General features: G+C 40.2%; 1 protein-coding gene across 2 annotated transcripts in view; it reads right to left on the bottom strand.

The window, feature by feature from the left end:
* The window catches only part of cblb (Cbl proto-oncogene B, E3 ubiquitin protein ligase), a 68,408-nt gene that overhangs the window by 20,202 nt on the left and 22,772 nt on the right, over positions 1–25,434 (bottom strand). For both annotated transcript variants that reach the window (XM_034117267.1, XM_034117266.1), the window contains exons 5-7: positions 16,446–16,602; positions 14,040–14,161; positions 11,092–11,229 (exon numbers count right to left, since the gene is read on the bottom strand). In XM_034117267.1, coding sequence (XP_033973158.1) covers positions 11,092–11,229; positions 14,040–14,161; positions 16,446–16,602 — 417 coding nt within the window. The remainder of the gene's footprint in view (positions 1–11,091; positions 11,230–14,039; positions 14,162–16,445; positions 16,603–25,434) is intronic.

The following is a 25,434-nucleotide window of genomic DNA, read 5'->3' on the forward strand; positions in this document are numbered from 1 at the left end:
GGGCGGATCCAGACAAATATTCATGGGGTGGCAAGAGGGTGGCAGGAGATTTTGAGGGGTGGCATTCCCTGGCAGAAGTATATGCTGATTTAATCGCAGTCATATCAATCAATGTTAACTTGGAAAGCCACAATATTAATATTTTAACTCAATAACATTAGGTGACATTATTGTGGCACATCAGTAAAGCCTTACATATAAATATATAAGGTGGCAGACATAATTTAATGAATTTGAACTGAACAATAACTGAATGAGTTTGTCTCACTCTTAGACTAGCAGGGGTACCAAATCTATCCAGACTGCTGCAATAAGTACATGAATTAACTGTCTCATCGATGTTTGTCTGAATGAATATGATACTATTAACAATCATATTATTCCTATCAGCTGTCAATCACTGTTATGATTCACATATTCATTTATTATTGAATAAACTATATTTTTTGGAGGAGTTCATGATGAATGTTCCTCAAGATGCTTGCTCACCCTCCTTCAAATTTGAAAGACAAGTAATTATATCATATATCAAAATTCAACAGTTCAACAGTTCAGCGCCCCACAACTTCATTGCAAACAGTTACAACCTGGACTTTACATCAGAAAGAACAAACATTAAAGAAGTGACTAACTGCATCAGTTAGGGGTTAAAAAACGTGTATTCAGCTCAAACATATACATCGCTGCAGTAAGTTATTATCCAGTGGAAAGTCCTTACCTACTGGCCTAGTTAAATCAAAGTGGTTACTTTTGTTTGGCTGGGCAGTGTAGTTTTACACACCGTCTTATTTGACTTTCTCAGGACTTAAAACTGTTTTTGGGGGCAGACCCCCACAAAGAAAAAAATATATACACACATACAAGGTCATCATCTTAACAGTTTTGTATGCTCATCGAGTCATCCGTGAGCAGAGCATCAAGTTGACATGCCTATTACAGCTGAATGCGGCGATTACCATGTTGTTCAGCAAAACGCCTCACAAACTTATTAAGATCAACAGCTTTAGTGCGTTTTGATTCAATGCTGAGTACAGCCAAACTTGACAGTCTCTTCTCTGTCATTGTAGACCGCAAATACCTAATTTCTTCCGTCTACTTGGGTCCGAATGCTTCTCCTTTTGCGCCGTCCCCCCGTTCAAATGAAATCGCCGCCAATCATATTTCCAAGCTCGCGCCAGGGACGGGGGAGGGGTTACAAGGAGGATTTTCTCTCATAAATGTCCGATGAGCCACAACTTTTCTTTCAGAACAAAGATGCCAACTGGGGTGGCAAGGCTATTTTTTAGGGTGGCAGTTGCCACCCCATGCCACCCCGGTAGATCCGCCCCTGCATACTGGATAGTTTTTGTTTTATTCTTATCTAAAAACAGAGGGATGATAGCTCATATATGAGACTTCAAAGGTCTTTTATTTTGATACTCTACATCAGATTGTCCTGATTCTCTCTGAGTGACTAGATGGGGTGTCCTGCTATCACCCTGGAGTGAAATAAGTCTTTGATAATTTGACAGTTTTTTTATTTATTCTTGTATAAAAACAGAAGGACGATAGCCCATATATGAGATTTCAAAAGTATTTTATTTTGAAACTCTACATCAGATAGCCCTGATTTTCTCTGATTGACTAGATGGGGTCTCCTGCTATCACCCTGAGGTGAAATAAGTATTTGATTGACTCCGAATTACTCTGAGGTTATGGACAGTTTCCATTAAATAATAGTCAAAATATAGATGGACAATTTGAGATTTTAAACAGCATACATTTTAAATTGTGCTTCAGAAAGTAATGTTATTTTAGGAGTGTTGTGAGATGGTGTCAACATCAATTGAAATTAGTCACCCAGTGGAAATGTCAGATATGTCTTCATAACTGTATACTTACATTTTACATTCACTCATATATAATGTTATAATGTAGTAGTTATACGTAGTTTGTTTTAAATTATTATTGATCACATTATATAGTACATATTTCTTAATTTAAGCTCCAGTATATATGAATATGTTTGGTGTGTTTTTTTAGGTATATTTGTTATTGACCGAGTAAACACTTTTATTTTGAAGGCAGTTTTTACAGGCCTCTACCGTAATGCATAGGATATTCGCGCACCGCAATACAACGTGCGGGCTGGCTTGACTGTGTTTTCTGTTTACCCAGTGTTTCCTGACATGAAACGTTTTATTTCGCTTGCTTTACTCGTTGAAAGTCATCACATCATTACGAGGTCAGAGCTGAGGTGAGGTCCGCACGCACTCCCTCCTGTTCATACTGCCAGTAACTGCCTGTGCTGAAGTGGTTTTCTCCCGGAGACGTCGCGAAGAGACGGAGCGGCTCCACCTGCTGCTGCCTGCTTTCCACCTGTCTGGTGTCTGGTGTCTGCGATCTGCGGAGGCCTGCTCCCACCTGTAGAGTACGGCTGTGCTGAGGAGGTTTTTACCCCGGAGACATCGCGGAGAGACGGAGTGGCTCCACGCTTCGGGCTGGGGCCTGCTTCCACCGGGCGTGTGCTGCTGTGAGGAGGAGGATTTACCGCGGCTGGGGCCTGCTTTCCACCTGTCCTGGTTCTGCTGTTGCGGAGGCCTGCTCCCACCTGTTGTGTGCTGCGGTGTGGTGTGCTGCTTTGCTGAGGAGACCTTTTACCCCGGGGATACCACGGAGAGACCGGAGCGCTTCCACGCTGCTGCTTTCGCCTGTCCTTTGCTGCTGTGCTGATTTGCTCCAGGAACATCGCGGATACTGTGTGCTGGTCTGGGAAAATGGCCCATATCGTGATTCTGCTGTGCCTGTTAACTGTTCTGGACTATGAGAAGATCTCTAGTCATTCTGAGAAGTCTACTGGATTCAGTTCTAGTCTGCCACCCGCACTGGGCATCCCCTGCAAAGGTTCGGATGTGTTACACAAACAGTTACCGGTTGCCTTGTCACAGACAATCTGCTCGACAAAATATGTTTGTCTTTTTTGTTTTCCTGCGATGATGGTTCTTCAGGACTGCTTCTTAAACTCTAATCAAACTCTCGCAGACTTTTCCGGTGATTCTAAAGTAGATGACAATGTATGTGTGTCGTTTAAGAGGAAAAGATGCCTGTTTTTTTTGTTGTTATTACTGTCAGGAAATGTTCAACCTAACCCTGGTCCGCCCAGTAGTAGTAGTCAGATCGCTAGTCCTGCTGATTTTAAAGCTAGGTCTGGGTTGGGTTTCATCCACTTGAATGTGCGCAGTCTATTAGGTAAACTAGATTTTGTCCGCATTTGGGCAAGCTCGACTGACGCTGACGTCATTGTTTTATCAGAAACATGGCTAAATAAATCTATTTTGGCCTCTGACATTGCCTTAAATGGTTATAATGTGTATCGTTCCGACCGGCCTAATAAAGGTGGTGGCGTTGCCATTTATGTTAAGAATAAGTTCAGTGTAACCACATTAGTTTCCAAATCTATCAGTAAGCAATTCAAATTTTTAGCCTTAAATATAGAAGTGGCAAAGGGGCAACAGGTCATGGTGGTGGGCTGTTACAGACCCCGCTCAGCTGGCAAGGACTCCTTGTCTTCGCTAGCAAAACTTTTATCTCAACTAGACTATAAGGAAATAGTGCTACTTGGAGATTTTAACTGGGACTGGTTAACTTCTGTGTCAGAGGATTTAAAAAACCTTTGTATCTCTCTGAATGTTACTCAGATTGTTGACAGTCCTTCTCGCCCTAACATTAAGTCCCCTAATAAATCCTCCCTAATTGATCTCATTCTAACTAATGTTCCCTATAAATACTCATCTGTGGGAGTATTTGCGAATGATGTGAGTGACCCCCTCCTCCCTTCTGTCAAGCGACTTTGTTAACTACTTTGAAAAAAAGGTTGATGATATTCGCTCTTCTTTTTCTGACTCACCTTTGCTCACCACTGGGTCACCAGACCCACCTTTCACCCACACACTAACCTCCTTTACCCCTCTCTCTCCAAGTGAGGTTCTTACCCTCATTACCTCTGCCCGTCCTACCACCTGTCCTCTGGACCCTATCCCCTCAAACCTCCTTCAGACTATCGCTCCTGATATTCTACCGTTTCTCACCCATTTCATCAACACTTCTCTAACTTCTGGTCACTTTCCAAACAGTCTCAAGGAGGCAAGAGTAAACCCTCTCCTAAAGAAACCCACTCTTAACCCGTCTGATGTTATAAACTACAGGCCTGTCTCTCTCCTCCCGTTCCTGTCTAAAACACTTGAACGCGCTGTCTTTAAACAACTCTCCTGTTATCTCCATCAGAACAACCTTCTGGATCCGCACCAGTCTGGTTTCAAGGCAGGTCACTCCACAGAAACTGCTCTCCTTGCTGTCTCTGAGGAACTGCACACGGCTAAAGCAGCCTCCCTCTCCTCTGTCATCATCCTTTTGGACCTGTCTGCTGCATTCGACACGGTGAACCATCAGATCCTCCTTCACACTCTCCAAGAACTTGGAGTTTCAGGCTCTGCACTTTCCCTCCTCACCTCATACCTCAAAGACCGTACCTACAGGGTAACTTGGAGAGGGTCCAAGTCCGACCCTTGTCAATTAACTACAGGGGTCCCTCAGGGCTCTGTTCTTGGTCCCCTCCTCTTCTCCCTGTACACAAACTCGCTCGGATCAGTCATTAGCCCGCATGGTTTTTCATACCACTGCTACGCTGACGACACCCAATTAATTCTGTCCTTTCCCCGCTCAGAGACCCAGTTCGTCGCACGCATCTCTGCTTGTCTAGCTGACATCTCTCAGTGGATGTCTGCTCACCACCTCAAGCTCAACCTTGACAAGACTGAACTGCTTTTCCTTCCGGGAAAAGATTGTCCCACTCTTGACCTAACAATCAACATCGGCACCTCTATTGTTTCCCCGACTCAGACTGCAAGGAATCTGGGTGTGACCCTAGATAACAACCTGTCCTTCACTGCAAACATCGCTGCTACAACCCGCTGCTGCAGATACACCCTTTACAACATCAGGAGGATACGTCCGCACCTGACCCAGGAAGCGACGCAGGTTCTGGCCCAGGCTCTCGTCATCTCACGCCTAGACTACTGCAACTCCCTCCTGGCTGGTCTACCTGCATGTGCCATCCGACCTCTCCAGCTCATCCAGAATGCAGTGGCTCGTCTGGTCTTCAACCTTCCAAAATGTTCCCACACCACGCCGCTCCTCCGCTCACTTCACTGGCTTCCGGTAACTGCTAGAATCCACTTCAAAACAATGGTACTTGCGTACCATGCTGTGAATGGATCTGGCCCTTCCTACATCCAGGACATGGTTAAACCATACACCCCAGCACGTGCACTCCGCTCTGCATCAGCCAAACGGCTCGCTGCACCAGCACTGCGAGGGGGACCCAAGTTCCCATCAGCAAAAACACGTCGGTTTGCTATCCTGGCTCCAAAATGGTGGAATGAGCTCCCCAATCAGGACAGCAGATAGCTTGCACATCTTCTGGCGCAGACTGAAAACTCATCTCTTTCGACTCCACTTCGAGCAATAGAATTACTAACAAAGAACTGCTAACAGAGCACTTATATACTAATAAAGGACTGGCTTATCTAAAGCTAGTTGAGTAGCACTTGAAATGTTTTGGCTCTATGAAACCTGATGTACTTATATGATTCTGTTTTCTTCAAGTTTGTATCTTCCTGGTCGAATGCACTTATTGTAAGTCGCTTTGGATAAAAGCATCAGCTAAATGCAATGTAATGTAATTTACTGTAGCCACAATTAGGGACACAAAAGTCCAAAAGGTTAAACCTCGTATTGTCATTAAGAGACACATAAAACATTTTGTGGAGCAGGGTTTTGTTCATGATCTGTTTGGGTTTGATTGGGGAAAAATCGATCTGTGTGCTGATGTAGAAACTGCATGGTCTTATTTTTATCTTGGTTTTTATGGAGATCATTGATAGACATGCACCCCTGCGTAAATTTAGAGTAAAGGGACGAGACAATCCTTGGTTTTCTGCTGAACTGTCCAGTCTCCTGCATGAGAGAAACAAGGCTTGGGCAAAGGCTAGGAAATCAGGCTCAGAGGTAGAATGGCTGCGTTTTAGGCAGCTAAGAAATAGCTTCACTTCACATGTCAAAAGTGCTAAGTCTAAGTACTATCTGTCAGTTACCACAGAAAACCTAAATAATCCTAGGAAATTTTGGAAAGCCATAAAATCGATATCCACCGGTGAGATCCGTAATGAGCTACCTCCGTGCCTTACCACAGCATCTGGCACTATATCGGACAGGGCTACTATGTTAAATTGCTTTAATAAGCATTTTGTGTCCTGCGGTTCTATGTTTGATTCGGTGACTAACTCTGCTTCTGTGAACACCACAGTCTGTGACTCTGAACAATGTGGTCTGGAAAACCCTTTCAGTTTTACTCCTTTTACTGTTAATGTTGTTCATGAAGCATTATCTAAGTTAGATCCTAAGAAACCGGCTGGCCCGGACAACGTAGAACCTTTCTTTTTAAAGATAGCTGCAGATTTTATTGCTCCACCTCTCACTTCTCTTTTTAACCTCTCCCTCAGCACAAACACAATTCCAAAAGTATGGAAGTCAGCTTATGTCTTGCCTTTGCTAAAAGGAGGGGAGGCAACTATTTTAAATAACTATAGGCCAATCTCTAAATTGTCAGTTCTGGTGAAGGTGCTCGAACGCCTAGTGAGTGAACAAGTAAAGGAGTTTTTATGTAAAAATGATATCCTGTCTAAACATCAGTCAGGCTTCAGAAAGCAACATAGCACCATCACTGCGACAATGAAAGTGGTGAATGACATTACGAGTATTTTAGATAATAAGCAGAGTTGTGCAGCTCTGTTTATTGACCTTTCCAAAGCGTTTGATACCGTCGATCATCGCATCTTAAAGCAGAGGCTACTCAGTATTGGCATATCCAGCCATGCAGTAGGGTGGTTTGTGAACTACCTCTCTGAAAGGTCCCAATGTGTTCACTTTGATGGGCTGTCTTCTGAGTGGTTAAACATTACTAATGGTGTTCCTCAAGGTTCTGTTTTAGGTCCACTTTTATTCTCCATATATATCAACAGTTTAGGTGAAAATGTGGATGAAGCTACTTTACATTTTTATGCGGATGATACCGTGATGTACTGTGCAGGTCCCTCCATTAAGGAGGCTGGTGTTAAATTACAGGCTGTTATTAACATTATTCAGGCTCAGCTCGCTGAGCTTAAGCTTCTTTTAAATGTTGAGAAAACCAAGGTAATGCTCTTTTCTAAAGCTAAAAAGACTCCAGAGACTGCTTTGGATATTGTTACTGCGCAAGGACAAGTACTCAAAGTGGTTACCTGTTATAAATACCTTGGTATCTGGCTTGATGATTGTCTTACTTTTAAACTGCAGGTAATTAATCTGCTTAAAAAGCTGAGGGTTAGACTAGGTTTATTTTTCAGAAACAAGTCCTGTTTCTCGCTTGAGGCCAGGAAAAGGCTCTGTGACCTTTTGACCTGTGCTGGACTATGGTGATTTGATATATATGAATGCACCTGCCCATTGCCTGGAAAAGTTAGATGCCGCCTATCACAGTGCTCTGAGATTTGTTACTAACTGTAAAGCACTTACTCATCACTGTACCCTGTATGCCAAGGCAGGTCTGCCTTCACTTACTGTACGGAGGCTCACTCATTTAGTGGGAATGCTGATACAGCATTCCAACTATATGTTATTCTACGGACAAAATTATTATTATTCCGCCGGAATTTTGCACCTCTTCTCCTCCTGCATTCAACATCGCAGAAACTCCGTTCAAACATCAAAACGTTCAGCTCGGTCGGGAATCGATGGCTATCATTTGGATTTTTCATAACTTTCATAATTCCAGAGATACATCCCATAATTCATCACATTTTTAACCATTGAAGTCAATGGAGAAAATCTTCAGACTTGAACAATCTTCATGCGACTTCAACTGCTAACTGTTCATTCATACTTTCACTCAGAAACCTCATTCCAACTTTAAAATGTTACACATCTTTCTGATATTATTTGTGTAACACAACTTTTAAATCTGATTCTTACTTTTAGAGATATTAAACATTGTTCAGACCTTGTTAAAGAGGTTTTCTTCAGATTTTAACATTAACTAGAGTGAGTGATGTCACAGCTAGAGTGGAGCAAATCTTGAAATTTGCCTTCATATATTTTTTTAAAACTGCCATAATTCCCAAACCCTACATTCCTGAGACATAATGTTTCATGACAAACGTAGGAAAACATCTCGTAGCTTGAAAAAGGACAAATAATTAAGCAAAATAATTAAACAAAATGCCTCTTGAGGGCATGAAGTGACAAAAACTTTCAACATGTCTCCATTAAAACCCATTGTAATTTCAGGCTGATATTTCCTCACAGCAGCAGCCGCACACCTTTAGTTAAACTGCCAAAAAGGCCACATTATTAACCCGAAAGTACACAAAAATACACTTCAGATACTCAACTTCCTTGACATGCTTCACGTTTTGAAATTTCACAGATATCTGTTATGGTTCTTCCACAAAACGTTCACATGTAAGAGGTTTATCTCTCATTCAGAACAATGCAAACCTTTGATCTCTAGCAGAGCGTCGTTAGCTCAATCTAGAAACGAAACCTTGGTAATGGAAACACGATGATGTCATCACTCCAACTGACAGGCATTCAGGGAGAGAGCAGACGAGAGAGAGAGAGAGAAGAGTAGAGAGCAGAGAGGAGAGAGAGATGAGAGAGAGAGAGAGAGGAGATGAGAGAGAGAGAGAGAGATGAGAGAGAGAGGAGAGAGAGAGAGAGAGATAGTGAGAGAGGAGGCTAGGAGCATGATGGAGAGAGATATCGAGAGATAGAGCGAGAGAGAGTCATAGCGCATCTAGCTCTCTCTATAGAGAGATCGCGTATGATGCTCTTCCTCTCTCTCTCTCTCTCTCTCTCTCTCTCTCTCTCTCTCTCCTCTCTCTCTCTCTCTCTCTATATATCAACACCATGAGTTGCCATGGCGACACGATAATTCACCATTCAAGTTAGTTCAAAAGTTTGCAGTTCAAATATTCTGCTGCTTTTCCAAGACTTTTTACTTTATTTTCTTCACTCATCACACATTCAAGCCTCCAGTGTCCATGTATCATTTCAATCTAAATTCTTCACTTTCTTCTTACACATTACATTTCAGCATAGCAGTTTAGCGTCAGCTTTTCAGCATAAAGCATTCCCACTAGCAATTTCTTCAGGAATTGCATTCTCTAGTTGGTACATGTTAACCTATAAAGCCATGTTGGTTAAACTACCAACTTATATCTGCTCTCTGATTTCACAGAGAGTGGCAAGTAGCTATTGCCTGAGATCCCAGGATGTGTTTTTATTACATGTGCCAAGTGCTAGGACTGTTTTAGGTACTAAAGCTTTTATGTGCGCTGCTCCTCTAGCTTGGAACACTATACAAAAAAAATTGAAACTGAGCATTTTGGTTCCCTTGCATCATTTTAAAGCGCGGCTGGATGAAATGTTATTAGATATCTGTCATTGTGAATAGGTTGCTAATTCATACCCCTGTAATTATGTTGTATGATGTCCTTTTTGTTTTCTGTTGTTTTATGTGTAACCAATGTGCTGCAGGTCTCCCTTGAAAAAGAGATCGTTGATCTCAATGGGATTTTCACCTGGTTAAATAAAGGCTACAAACAAACAATTTCACCTTGCTATGTGTTTTTAACTTATATTAAAAAACGGGGACATTTCCTGGGACAGTTTCAACCGGGGACAGGCCAATACAAACGGGGACTGTCCCCGGAAAACGGGGACGTCTGGTCACCCTATGTTAAGCCCTGAGCCTGTTTTTCAGGTCTCAGGCTCGAAAATGACATTCCCAGAACAAATGACCGTATCTTCACTTATAAAAGGGGTAAATTAATCATCTTTTTTCTCAAAGCAAGGTTACATCTGTGAGTTGGATGTAGAAGTGTCAGAATCAATATAGATGTTTTTATTTTAAAGTAAATTCAGATTGAACACAGTAAAAAAATGTAAATTATAGTGTCCGTCCAAAAAACAAAATTACTTATAGTGAAAACCACCCTTGAACGGATGGTAGACTAAAAGCTTTAGGAATCCAAACTATAACATATAATAAGTACCCTGTATCAAGATTGATAGATTTTAGAGAGATTTAGCAACAAAAAAAACACTTCTGGGGTCATTTGGGTGGATTTGACCTATCTCTGGCCCCCCTTGGTCGATTTTGATGATTGACATCTCTTTTTAACCGCTAGAGCCAATAGAATCGAGAGGGAGTTCCACATACACACACACGTTACCAAATAAGGAGTGAGAGTGACGCGTAGCCAAAACCGGAAGCTGCATACACTCTGGTGGCTACCATTAGCAGCTAATATTTATTCTCCGATTTTTACATAAAAATGGAATTATGGATTATCAATAATTTTTTCAAAGTGACAGACACATTGAATTAACCTATGGCTTAACCCTCAGCAGCGTTTTTATCGTTTTAATGCTGTTGAACATGACTTTTGATCAGAATAACAGCTAAGGTGAGACGATCTCCCGTGTTTGCTCCGTAATGCTACGTGTTGTGATGTCTGTGTTTGCTTCCCCTGTCGCGAGTTCTGATCGCTCAGTGATGATACTATACCTATATAATCTGTGGAATCTCAGCTTTAATCGGATATCTTGTATGTGCAGTTACGATAAGTAATAAGGGTATCTTTACCTTGATTTCTGTGCCAAGTGCGTTAGCATTTTTTCGCTCAGGGGTCACGCTTCTTATGAGACTTGTGTTTTGTTTTGGTAAAAATGGTTCGTATCGTCAGTTAGCTTAGTTTCTTCTCGTTAATGTGGTATGACACATTAATAGGTTTTTAAATATTAAGAAGCCCTGAGACACAGTTTCGTGAAAAGAACTACCCGCCGCACCCGGATTAGGGTCCTCTCGGGCTTAACAGGTTAAGAACCTTCAAGAGGCACTATGAGAGTGAAACATTTAGGAAATCAGATGAGACTGATGGAGACGCAGGTGATCGTTGCTCATACACAGCGGAGAGCTAAAGAGGGAGAGAGTGTGTGTGATAGGTGGCATACAAGCACTCCCTGTAGCCATCGATGAGAGCCTGGAACAGCGGCTTGTTGTGGGGGATGGTCTGCAGTATGTTGCCATCATTGGTCACGTAGCCGATGGCCCACTGACCCAGCCGAGTGCAGCTCAGTCTGAAGATGTAACTGTTAGAGAGGACCCAAGGTTGGTCAGACACAAGCTGGAAACCAAAACAACAAAACCCAACATATCTCAGAATACCGAGTTCCCAGTGAAATCAGCTTATAATAAAAACAATCTATGTTTTTAAAGAAATGTAAACACTATAACATCCTTATCAAACGTTGACTAGTCCTAAATTAACTAATTGTTAGTGTGTGTGTGTGTGTGTCAGCCCTCCTCCACACATTACTTGTCCTGTCATTACTTGCTCAGCTCTACATGTTGCCACACTAAACACAAGGCATGCAGAGCTCAGCTCCAGGATATAGAATCAGACAAAGACAAGGCAAAGTATTATTAAGAACTGTTTTATAAAAATATATATCTCTCAAGCTATTCTCAAGCTATTATCAAGCTATTGACAACACCAAACACAAGGTGATGAAGTGTTTTTGAAATGATAAAGTAGTAATAAGTAGCTTTGGGAAAGTTTGTGAGATGAAGGCTCAGAGGTGTGACAGCCAAGCAGGACCCGTTTATGACTAGTATAATCCCATGTGCAAATTGGGCAAATTCATAAACAGTATTTATTTCTGGCTGATTTCTGCTGCCTTTGAGTCTGAGCTTTATGGCTATTTGCATCAGCAACCAATGCTGTAAAAGTGTCATGAGCACATGTGCAAACAGAGAATATCAATGGTTATAGTATATCAATGAAAATGTGATCCTGAAGGTCCTGACCTGGCTGAGCAGTAGAACTGTGCTCAGTACCACAGGAAAGCTGCAGGGGCTTAGGTAAATCAAGAGAAACAAAGCCAGACTTCTTAGATCCTCGCAGAAGGTGATTTTAGTCAAAGGCTTTGAAAAAACATTTTCTAAATCAGCCAACTTATGGACAAAGCATTTTATTATTTGCCCAAGAGAGTTCTTTTTGTGTAAATTCAATATTTCTATCATGAAATAGGAAATAGGAAACAGTTTATGTCACACATTTTCAGAATTTAATTCAAAAACCAAATCAGAATATGTTGATTCAAGACACCAGGTTCAATCAATCAAAAGCAAATCAAATCTCATCAAACCACACCAAAAAACAAACTTATTAAAAAAAATATGGGCACAACCAATTCACTGTTTTTTTTTCTACAAAAAAATAAATCCTATTGTCTGTTTTCACAATTTTGAAGCAAATATAGTCTATTTAGATAGTTTTTTGGAACTGTTACCTCCGCGACCCGACCACGGATAAGCGGGAGAAGATGGATGGATGGATGGATGTTATCTTTTGTAAGTGATAGTGGGTAAGAAAAGGAAGGGAAGTTTCAAATTAATGATGTCCCCTGTAACATATTTCTATTGCAGAGGCATGGACCCTCAGACATGAAAATTGGTTCAATTGCCGGTGGATATGTTGGTGGCTTACATCAGAGGCTGGGGCGGGATTTAGACAAAGAACTGCAGTTAATGATAAGTACAATGATAACTAGAGAGTGGTTCTGGGAGAGTAAAAATTGTGCTCGCAATTTGATCTGGCTGTCTAAGTAATTAGAACGACATGGGCACAACTCTGACACAGTCAGCCATAGTTGTTATGAGGGATATCTGTGAGGCCTGAGAAAAACAGCATTGTACACAGTGACATCATGCCAGGCTCCTCCTGGGCTCTAGTCAGTGGAAAAGCAAACGGGTTCTTAGAGGGCCGAACAAGTTAAACCAACTCTGATTCAACACGAGCCTCAGCAATGACCTTAAACAGAGCTCATTTTAGTTGAAAAGGGGTATATTTGAAGTTCAGTGTGAATGGACATTTGCGTTCTCACATAAATCCCCTTTGGATCATGTCAAGGTAATTAAGGGTTACATTGCATGTGTAAAAATGGGTTGTCTGTCCATTAGGTCCATCTTATATTCATTCGCCAGTGAAATAAAAAAAGACTCAATGGCTAATGTGTCAGCAAACCAAAGTTCCAGTGACTTCAGGACTAAGACGGCCTAACACATCAGGTATATTAATACTCAATCAGGGTAAAGCATAGAGTTTCCATTGTTTTACATCACCTGCATACCAACATATAGTTATGAAAAAACCCTATTCTAAATCAAGTTATTATACCATCATTCAAATAATGACTTTGGCTGAGTTTGCATATCGTCTTTTCAGAGCGCCAGCGTTTTCTTTTAATTTCTTTTAAACAAACCACAGACTGTCTGTGTCATGGTGAATACAGTCGCTGCTTTATTTATGTCTGTATAGGCCGTTGTTGTGAGTTTGGACGGTCGGAGCATATACAACGTTAGCTTAGCCAATCTCCATTCAGAAAACACACATTTTAAAAGGTTTTTCCCCTGCCGTCTGTCTGCAGACTTGTCAAAGCATTAATTCATGGTTTTTACTAACCGGTATCAGTATTCTTACTTCGGTATCATTTTGAAACGTGTATTACAATTAAATCACAGTAAAATATGTTCATTTTGTTGTAGTTGCCAGCGATTCTCTCACTAGTTTAGCATACTCAGCCCGGTTGTTGGCCCGGAAAGAACCTCGATTTTGGAGAGCCAGAAAACTGTGAAAAAGTACCCGCTAGCCGGAACTAGTACGCCTAGTGGAAACACAACCCAAAACGGGCCGGGCACGGCACGGCACGCTTAAACCACGCTGTAGTGGAAATGCGCCATAATTAGACCGCTCAGCATGCAGCCACTCGGAAGGCTTCAAGCTGAATATCTCGGAACTTTACAGAGATGGATTTTTTGATGAAGCGAACTGCTTGCGCTTTTCTGCCAGAAAAATAAAAAAAACATTTAAAATACTGTACACACACAGTCACCATACCTGCCAGGCTTGTTGATGTACTTGTGCAGTCTGGCTTTAACTTCATCATAGGTAAGGAAAGCCATGTAGCCGGGGTGCGTCACTGCCAGGAAGTTCCAGTTCCTCAGAATTGATCCCCATGGCTGAAAAACACAATCCAAATGTTGATTTACCTAAAAATAATAATATCAACTGTACATTTATTATCCATGCTTAAAGCACAAGTCATTACCAGTCGTGGAAATGGGCCTGTATAAGAGATACATATTAATTTTATAGTATGTTGACACTGAAACTGAATTATTTGGCTGCCGTCAAATGATTACAAATATTAACTGAATAAGAGAGGATTCAGAGTCTGAGGTTCATTATGTCTAGCAAGATAAGCATTTCGGGAGCAGCTTGGGCACTATAGCCAGTAGTGTTTGGATCAATTTAACTAGTTTAGGTTTTCTGCAGAACAAATTAAACAGAGGTCAAAAAGAGAACTAGATAACATTAAAGGATGTTTACTTGACTGCTTAGCAGGAAAGACTAAATAGAACTCTAAGAGAACTCGACATCTGACTACAATCTGCACAGCCAAGCCTCTGCATTTCCTCACCTGCCAGCTCGAATGTTTTTTTTCTGAATGACAGAATCCAATCCTAAATTGTCTGAATCCAAATATTCTGCATTAATATGTAGATATTAAAAAAAAGAATATTGCCATTGACAGATAAGCTGTTCACATCAGATGCCTTACTTAAGAGCATAAAGCTGTGGGTCATTGTGTTGGGAGGACTTCAGGGAAAGTGGGCCAATTGACTCAAAGGTAGCCGACACTTTCTCCACCATCCTGCCTGTTAGCTGAAACTCCCCAGGGACAAGGATCGGCTTTCCCTCACTTAGTAGCTGGTTTGGCAGAGGAAATAAAACCTAATGGGTACTGGAACTGTCTCCGGGCCTGACCACTCTGTTGTTGATTTGAGCTGTAAACTGGATAATGGCCCAAAGAGGAAGGAGATCACATGTGCATGAAAGCAGCAGCAATTTAATGACCTACAGCTAGTAAACACATTATGCACACACCACTGAAAAAGCACAGCAACAGCTGTAGTTTTACAATACAAGACCTTTCCCAACGGCGAAGATGTCTCCTGAGAGGATTGCAGTACATAATCATGATGAATTGTCAGAAAGTTTCCTACTTTCTTCACCCAGTCATTCTCACTTTCATGCTTAGGACTGTCTTAGGGAAGATAGCATTTAGATGCGCAGCTCCACTGTCCTGGAATAGTCTGCAATTAAAATGGAAACTGAGCAATCTGGTGCCACTCAATGTTTTTAAAGCTCGGTTGGATGCTACTCAATCGGAAGCTGTTGGTACCTGTGCATGTGGATAGTTATGTAAATTGTAATCCCTGTAATGCTAATGTATGATGTCCTTTTGTTGTTCTGTTTATGTTTTTAATGTTTCATGTGGAACCTACTTGAGCAGGTCTCCCTTGAAAAAGAGGTCAATGATCTCAATGGGATACAACCTGGATAAATAAAGGTTTGAAATGAAATGAATGCTGGCCCTCTGATCCCAGACCTGCCTCCCATCAGGACTCCTCAGCAGCATAAGGCTGACATCTGGATTCCAATTGGATAAAAGACTACACCTGACTAAACTAACCAAAACTATCCACTGTCAGATACTTCTGCTGTCTTCAAACTCAAGCAGTATTTGGAGTAGATCCTACAAAGTTTGCGCTTAAGTGCACAGTCAGATATTTTCACAATATATCTAGTCCAAGCAGATTTGCAGTAGCACGGTCGCCGCGCTACAGTCCATGCACCATGAGTGCAAATGTTCCCGAGAAAATGTTAAGGTCTTAAAGAAGTCAAAGCCACATTAAATATGTTTGCCCTAGCTTTCACCAGACGCTAACCAGAGTCTGGCTGGGGGGACTGAGATTTTACAGTTTTCTACAGAATCAGTGGTACAAAAAAACTTCACTTTCTCGGGTTGGCAAAATAATTGAAACTTAGATACACACACATAAAGGTACATCATTATAATTTCATTATATGATCTGATAGGCTTTGCATCTTTTTCTTATGTTAAAATTGCGAGTGGATTGGAACACATGTAATGAAGACACCAACATTTTTAAGCATTGTGTTTCCAGGTTTTTTCTGTTCCTCCTATTATCATAAAACATTAAAAACAAATTGCAAAGTCAAACATTACAATTAAGAGCCACATTTCTATCGGTAATTTGACAGCATATGTCTGGCTTGTTAGAAGTGTGCAAAACAAAACAACAAACTAGAGGAACCGCATGCAAATGCCCAAACCTTTTATGATCTGAAAACAGTATAAATCACTAGTACAGAGATATGTTATGTGTGTGAAACAATAACATATCAATGTAGGATCCTTAGTTTAGTATGACCAACCTGGAAGAGGCGTGTGAAAATGTCAAACTCAAAGACAGAGATGTAGTCGTTGCAGGTGAGGTCGATGGTGGATTTGAGGGCCATGGCCTCCAGACCCGAGCTGATGGGATGTACTTCATGGAGGCACTGACGGAAGACCTTCCAAGGCACTATTGTCCTACAAAAAAAGTATCAAATCATCATCATAAATCTATACCTTGTTAAAGTCAATCTATACCTTGTTAAAGTCAATATTTTGGTCCAGCTTATGACATTATGGTCAAAATGTAGTATTACTGTTACTGGGAAAAATAGTAACAGGCTGGACGTGTTATGCTAAACTTTGGTATTGCTACTTGTGTGACGATAATCAAGCTAGCACTTGGGGAAGTAAAACAGAAAAATATATTTGATACATTAAATATTAATAATATTAAAGATGAACAATATTTTACCAAAAATGATCAGTTTCCATTAAGAATAAGCATAACAGGGTGGACTTAAATGGACTCTACTTATATAGGGCTTTATCAGGTCTTTACGAACCATTAACGCACTTTAACACACTTTAATCATTCATCCTTTCACACCTCATCATGCAGACAAGTGCCAAATGCTCTAGGGAAGCTAACACTCACACACACTCACACACCGTTGGCCATCGGGGGCAACTCCGGGTTCAGTATCTTGCCCAAGGACACATCCACATGTTGACTGCAGGTCGTTTGCAATTCATGGAAATCAACAGTACATAGTGTAATGAAACTTTTGGAGCAAAGACTCGGAACACAAGTACAGATGTAGCAGCTAATTTAGGACAGTTTGAAACGCGAGGGCCGTGGTCGGCCCGTGATCGGCCCGTGATCTGCCCGCGATAAGAGACAGCCTCCAGTCTGACTTGAGACCGCCCCCGTGATAAATAAATGTAATTATTGTGAAGCCAGCTGCAATGGATCATTGATCCACCAGGGGGTGCAGTGGGGTTCCACACTGGAGCTCATGTGAAATCAACTTCGATACAGTAAGCTGGATGTACAGTATGTCTGGTACTACTGTATAGCGGATCTTTGTTAAGATCCATATGTCACAGATAGGATCATAGTCTGTGCTAAATAAGACATGTCATTTACAAAACATCACCATGTTGTTATTTAACAAAATAATGTTGTTTAGTCGAAAAAAACGAACGAGAGGAAATGCAGCCGGCTCTCGATTTTTAATCCTAATTTAATCATCATCTTCACCACGATCATTTATGTTTATGTTCGCCGAATTGACATGAAATCACTGACAAATATGAATATTCTGTATTCAACTTCATTAAAACGTTATTAACGTGCCTAAACTCAGTAATTCACTAAAAATATTTATATTTTAATGGAGCCTTGTCAGGCAGATCAGGATCCCGACGCGTAGCGGAGGGATCTTGATCCCTGGGTGTTATTTTTCCCCACAATGACCAAGTCGCTGCAAATTATCCCGCTTATTACATGGCCACATTCTCAACAAAGTAACGACATGACTCCCAATATGAATTGAAATGCTTTTAAGGATTTAGAAAATGTTTTTATTGATTTAAAAAATAGTTGTATGTATTGATTTAAATTGACATGCTTCCGCTAAGAAAAATTGTCCGTTGTTACCGTTTTTTAAACAGTCTGAAACGGCAGCTCTCAGCTGTGTGTTTACACACCTAATGGCCCATCAGCCACAGCTGACCCCCCCCCCCCCCCGATCTTTATTCTCCAGCAGTTAAGTTAACTGTAGGTTACTCTGAGTGACAAGCTTACAGTTAGTGAAGTAACATTTTTTTTTGTGAGTCACGACCTGGCTGTTTCATTCAAACATAACGCTCCAAATGCTACTGTTTCCACTCGGACTTCAATACAGCGACACCATTGTTTGGTTTCCATGGTAGCGCGTCTCTTTAGTAGCGCGCACTCCTTTCCTGTAAATTACAGGTCCAGCCAGGCAAAACAGTGCACTTCTCTTTCCCGCACTACTGTGACAGACCATGGGGCTGGGTCAGCCACTAACATATTCATATTGCTCTTCTCAAAAAGAGAAATATGAACGTTAGTTTTTAACTGAAATGATCAAATAAAGTCAAAATGTCACAGTGTTTACAAACATTGACCATACCGTTCACCAGCCCCCACCCCCCTGCCTACTGTAGGCCTATGTTGAGTATACTCTTTGTTTAAAACTAATTGGCCATCGGAATGTGTGTGTCCCAACCCCCCCCTGTGATATCTCTTCTCCAGCAGTCTGTAGGTTTGTGTTCGCATATTTATGCTGTCGCAGTTCCTAAATGACACGTTTACACCTTAAAACGATGTTTAAAACGAAAAGTAAACGTTCAGGGTTTTTATTAATGGTAATTTTCAGACTGTGAGTTGTTTAGTGGTAGCTCATATAGTCTTGATTCTTGTGGTTAAACTTTTCGCTCCGTATTTGATGGTAGTGGTGTCGAAATTCATTCGTCACTTCCTTTTCAGTTTTTTTTTTTTTGTAATCTTTTTTTTGTTGTTATTATTGTTACGTCCTGTCTGTATAGCCTCCGCGTGCTTTAAAATGTATTGTTTAATTCTACATATTTGTCATATAATAATCAAAATATATGTTTACAAATGTTACATAGTCTTTGTCAGCATAATTTTGCCACGTTATGCACCCCTTGCTATCTTACAAAATAAAAGTGTCACATTCATGAAACTTGCTCCATTCATTGGTACTAGTCCTGAAAAATGCTTGAGGGTGGGATTAATACAAACATCTTTTTGGGTGGGGTGCATTTTATGACAGGCCTGGTTATCACAATATGCCCCCCCTTGCTATCTTACAAAATAAAAGTGTCACAGATTGATGCATTTAACTTCAATATAAAGAAAAACATATTCTGTTGTAACACCAATAACATTATAAATAGTAACATAGCTGAACATGGTATTGCACATTTAGCTTTCAGTGTTACTGACCTGAGATGTTTTTATTACATGAATTAAGGTGACTGAGGCTTTTTAACATAGACTTTTCAGTGTCCCACATTTTGCACAGAACTGTCCCACATTAGGAAATGCAGATTGTCTGAGACAATTTGGCACTAATGGCGCGTTTCCACTACACGGCCTCGCTCGGCCCCGCTCGGTATGGCTGGGCCGCGATTGGCCTCGTTAGGACCAGCTCACTTTATGGCGCATTTCCATTACAGTTTAGGAACTGGGGTAGTATCTATAGTAACGCAGTGTAGGCGGAGCGACGCTGCTTAAAACTGCCGTGACGTCATCTTCAATGCGACACAACAATGGAGGATGTGAAGATGTGAAAGCGATCGTTTGCTTGTTTTTTGCTGTGTGGTTTATTATCACAAGAAATAGACAAGAGTTGTTTCGAAAGAGGCGACGTATAGCAAGACGAGGTATAGAAGAAGCTGGCGCGAGAGTTCGGGCAGTCCACCTACGCCGCAGAGACTACAGGACGACTCGAATCATTACTAACTACAATGCTACTTGGTAAGCTAACGTTCGCTAACTAGCAATGTGTTTAGGCTCACGCTCCCTATACGACCAAAGTATTTCAAGTATTTAATTAATTGTAGCTACCACTTTTACGTATTAAAATATGTATGCTTTTTTTGTGTATTTCAGAAGTTACCGACCGAGCTACCGAGTGGTGGAATGTGATTGTTCCATCTTTCACACACTCAGTGGGTGGAGAACTTCAGGATGCCTGAGGAAAACCTACGTCTACCAGGGGTAGCAGAGGAGGGCAGGGACATACGAGAGGGTCTGATGCGCTACCTGAATACCTAGAATGTATAATGTAATACCTAAATATTCATTGTATTGTATTGAACATAAATACATCTTTTCTTTTTCACATACATGTGTTTGTCAAATTATTTAAACCAAAAAAATGTTATCAGAATTGACTATTTAGTAAATATTTGAATTTCAAGCACCAGTACTGCCCCCATAATAATAATAATCTAATAAATTAAGCAAATATCAAAGCAAACTATAAACATAAATACAAAAGTGTAAAACACAACAGAACTATATTCATAAATGCAAGTGTAAAAAATTGTTAACATGGATGGAGGCTAAAGTATCCACAGCATAAAATAATATGATTATGATGGTTTGTCTGAAAGACACAGCCTCAAGGTTCAAGGTTTTTTATTTTGTCATACGAACATAGCTAGTGTAGTTATGACAATGAACATCTTAGGTCACAGGCTCCTCCAACAGTGCAACACAATAACCCAGATCAACAGAAATATAGTGCAAGTAAATATTAAGCGCTGTGCACCGCTCTCTTTGTATAGGTGTTTTCTTTTGTTCTCTTCTCTTTGAAATATATAAGCAATGTGTTTGAGTCTAGCACAACGAGGGTATTACAATTGAGTAATTTTTACTACATGTATTTATCATGTATTCTTAATACCATTATGTAATGTTATGTTTTAGAGGAGGACCTCAAGCTAGCAAACTCAATTTCAAACAGTATGCAGAGTTGTCCTGCTAAAGAGTTAAAATGTATTATTTAACCAAGTATTTATTCTCTTATTTGCTTTAATTGCAACAGATGATAAAGGTTTCACTGTGATAAGTATTCTCTTAAATCCATAAACCCCTGTACAGTGCTTTGTGGACGATGGTGTTTATGATATTTCTGACTGCAGAGGGACGCCTAGATGATGCCATCTTTCTGTGTGATCGCTGGTGGGTGCAATTATTTATCAACAAGCAATAAGATAAGACATGGCATTGATTCTGCTGGGCCAGTTGCCGTTCCTGCAGGGCCAGATCCTCCTCCTCGGTTTGTGCTGTTGATGCAGAGGACGTTGTTCGGAACTGTTCCTCCTCGCTAGTCCCAATGTAATCATCTAGAACAGAAACATGACTTGTAAATTCCACAAACTACTGCAGCACAATACTATAAATAGCAACAACAACTATAGAAAAGACAAACTGAACGTAAACAATGGCACATATGGTGTTAGCAAACAATAGCTCTCGCTAATGCTATCTGCCTAGCTAGCCTTCGGGGCTCCATAAGAGCATGGGTTGTCGAACATAAATGTAAGGATAAAATAGACTTATTTGTTAGAAGTGAGCTTTAGAACAGATAGGGACACAAAGCAGGGACACAAAGCTTTCAAGCAAATAACAGAGCGTTAGCAAAAACGTACCATGCAGACTCCAGTAACGCCGTTGGAGAGTCCAGTGTCTGTGTAGAGACCTCCTGAAAGACTTTGATATTGCGAGTTGTCCCGTCGAGCACCCGCTGGACCTTATCATCTGCAATATAATGGACGTCGTCACTTCCTCGACCGACCATGGTGTGCTTTTATTTGCCATTGTTGTAGCTCCTCTGTTAACAAAAATGCTGTTTGTAAAAATGGATTCTCTCGCGCGCAGATTGTGACGATTCTCTCCGACCAATCAGCAGCCGAGAGCGTTGACGTCACAAACTCATCCCGGTTGTCTTTGGCCCTGGCCCCACGATTTTATGAGGCCAGAAAAACTGTGAATTAGGACCCGCCGGCCGGTACTAGGCCAAGTGGAAACGCAACCACAAACGGGCCGCTGACGTCACAGCCCTCTTAAACCGGGCTGCGGGCTGTAGTGGAAACGCGCCATAAGAGTACTGATATGTCTACCATTTCTTTTCTGAGTGTAATATCTGCATTTTCTCTTTTGGTTTGATTAGGACACATCCTGGGGATTGTGTTTACAAACATTGACCATACCGTTCACCATCCCCCACCCCCCTACTGTATGTTGATTTTTGACTTTGTTTAGAGCAGTGAATTCTCTTTCTCTCTTGTCTGAGACAACTTGGCACAAAGAGTACTGATATGTCTACCATTTCTTTTCTGAGTGTAATATCTGCATTTTCTCTTTTGAAAAACTAAGTCTTAGTTTGGCCACTCATTTTTAATCACACACGGCTCCCCATCCCATTCAAATTCAAATTTTTGACTGGAAGGGCAGTGTTGCCTACATGTAAATGAATGGCATTGCCTATATGCATTTGAAAATAAATAGTACCCCCCTCTGAGTGACTATCTGTTGACTTCACATCTTGTCACAAACCATGATTTTTGGAATACAAAATAATTTATCTGTGTACGTGTTTTACTGAACGAGCATACTGTACTGTGATCTGCATGCACTTATCAAACATTTATTTAAAGTAGTGAAAAAAAATAGTGAGGGGGTCCAAAATCAGCCAACGTGCTTTGTTTTTAATGTTCATCACTATAATAACTAGAAAATGCATTTCCTGCAGAAAATGCGTGCGAATGCTGTAAACTGTGAACATTTGTGGCTGAATTTAGCTGAAAATGCAGAAAAAGCTGAATATGTTATTAGCTGAATGGTAGCTGCTTTTAGCTACAAAAATGCAGAAAAAGCTTAATATTTAAAAGAAAAGGTTTAAAAAAAGGTATAAACAACAACATGTATAGCCTTGATGTCCTGAAATAGCTGAATAATGTAATAGTTGAATGGTTTCTGCAGCTGAAAATAGGCTGAAGGAGTTAAATATCAGATGTAAGTAGTAGTGAATGAATTTGTATTAAGAAGAGAAAAGAAAGTAAAAATGCTTGGGAAAGCAGCAGAATATGTTGACTGCAAACTTTTCGACTAAAACCATACGTCACCAATAATGTATAAAATATGTGGAACCTGTTGAAGTCAGTATGAAATCTCCATCAGACAGAAAAGAATAGGCTGAGACAGTCTGTTAAAGTCCAGTCTGTCAGTGTTTGTTTCTGTTCCTGAGCACCTACTCATAACACCCAATCATAACACCTGTGTGTGTGTCTAGAGATCAAAGGTTTCCATGGTGTCTGTTCTGATTAGATGATGTCACTCAGGTGCGTGTGTGGCTCCAATCTGCCCAGCAACACCATGACAACCAACTGCAGCACTGAATCCCATAAGAATGCATTGAGAAGTAGATCTAACAATTTTGCCACCTGTTCAAAAACTATGGCTCCTATAAAAAAAATACCAGACCTTGAGCATCAGGGAACCCCAATGAACTGATATATGGTTGTTTTTGGGGTTTTGTGTGTCAAATGTGAAGATGGGAGCAGTTTGTCTAAAGTTGACTTCTCTCTGTTCTGAAGAAAGTTCCGGTCAAATTTAACATGGGAGTCTATTGGGAGCTAGGTGGACTTTTTGTCACTCTGATCACTATTGGGCCAGAACGGTGTGTCCGTTTGATATGATGAAGGCAATTGAGTAGGCCAGACTAAAAATGCTCCTGAAATCTTTTGAAATTATTTGAATAGATTGTATATTTTGGCTCTGAGAGCGGTTTTAAAATATTTTTTCCGAATATTTTTAAGACCCTCTACACTCTAAGTCAGTGCTTCTCAAACTATTTTTGTAATCATGCATGGTATTTTTTTAATCAACCTATTTATTTATTTTATCTCACGTACCCCCTGCAGTACCCCAACGTACCTCTAGGGATCCGCGTACCCCCATTTGAGAATCACTGCTCCAAGTGATGATGTCACGCACTCTAAAATCTAAAACAGCCTGTACATTTACCGAAACTTAAACGTTGATAAGTCAAAAACCGTAAAAGATATCAAACATCTGAATAAGATTTGAATAGCTGAAGGTCTTGTGATCATTTTAAAGTTGGAATGAAGTCTGTAGCTGAAAGTATGTGGAAGGAGAAGCATTTGGCGCAAGGTGTAGGAAAAGAGGATTTGAAGGCATCTCCCATTGACTTCCATGTTAAAAAAAGAGTTTAAAAAGCTGAATATTTCAAAAAGTATAAATTATTTTTAAAAAGTTGGAGGTTTCCCATCGATTCCTGAACAGGCTGAATAGTTTGATATTTGAATGGTTTCTGTAGCTGAAAGTAAGCTGAAGTTATGGAGAGCCAAAGTATGGTTGAAATAATAATAACTAGAAAATGCATTTCCTGCAGAAAATGCGTGCGAATGCTGTAAACTGTGAACATTTGTGGCTGAATTTAGCTGAAAATGCAGAAAAAGCTGAATGTTATTAGCTGAATGGTAGCTGCTTTTAACTACAGAGACCAAGTCAGTGTGTTGCTGAACTTAGCAGAGAAATGCAGAAAAGTGAAATGATTTGAATCAAATTGTTACAGCTCAAATGTATTGCAATGACTTCCATGTTAAAAAAAGACTTTAAAAAGCTGAATATTTTAAAAAGTATAACATATTTTGAAAAAGTTGAAAGTTTCCCATCATGTGTTGAAAAGGCTGAATAGTTTGATATTTGAATGGTTCCTGCAGCTGGAATTAGGCTGAAGGAGTTAAATAAAGATATTACATGCAAGTCTGTCTGTCTGTCTGTGTCTCTGTCTGTCTGCTAGGGCTGTGCGATTATGGCAAAAATCATAATCACGATTATTTTGGTCAATAATTGATATCACGATTATTAAATACGATTATTCATTGACTTTGAAAACATCCATTTATTGAACTTTTAAATACAAATAATAATTTGAACAGTATCTTTTTAACTGTTGATTTCCCTGAACGTATAATTCAACTGAAAAACCAATACAAAAATAAATAAAATAAATGATACATTTATATCTACATTTAAATAAATAATATCAAAATAATAAATACCAATAAACAAGATCAACAAATATTTTGGAGCGCACTTCAACAAGCTACTAAACATATATAAATATGATAAATACAAATAAATGTGATCAAATATGTTGCAGTGCACTGTCACAACCTAGCAAAGCAAAATAATCGTTTTTTTTCGATTATGTTGTTTTCGTAATTGTGGCAGGCCAAAATCGTAATTGCGATTAAAATACGATTAATTGCACAGCCCTACTGTCTGATCTGATTAGATGCTGCTTGTAGCTACAAAAACCAAGTATGTGTGTTGCTGAACTTAGCGGAGAAATGCAGAAAAGTGAAATGATTTGAATCAAAATTGTTACAGCTCAAATGCATTGCAGAGTAGGAAAAATAGTGAAGAAGCTTAATATT

The sequence above is a fragment of the Trematomus bernacchii genome, unplaced genomic scaffold (assembly GCF_902827165.1).
Source record: "Trematomus bernacchii unplaced genomic scaffold, fTreBer1.1, whole genome shotgun sequence".
NCBI lineage: Eukaryota > Metazoa > Chordata > Actinopteri > Perciformes > Nototheniidae > Trematomus > Trematomus bernacchii.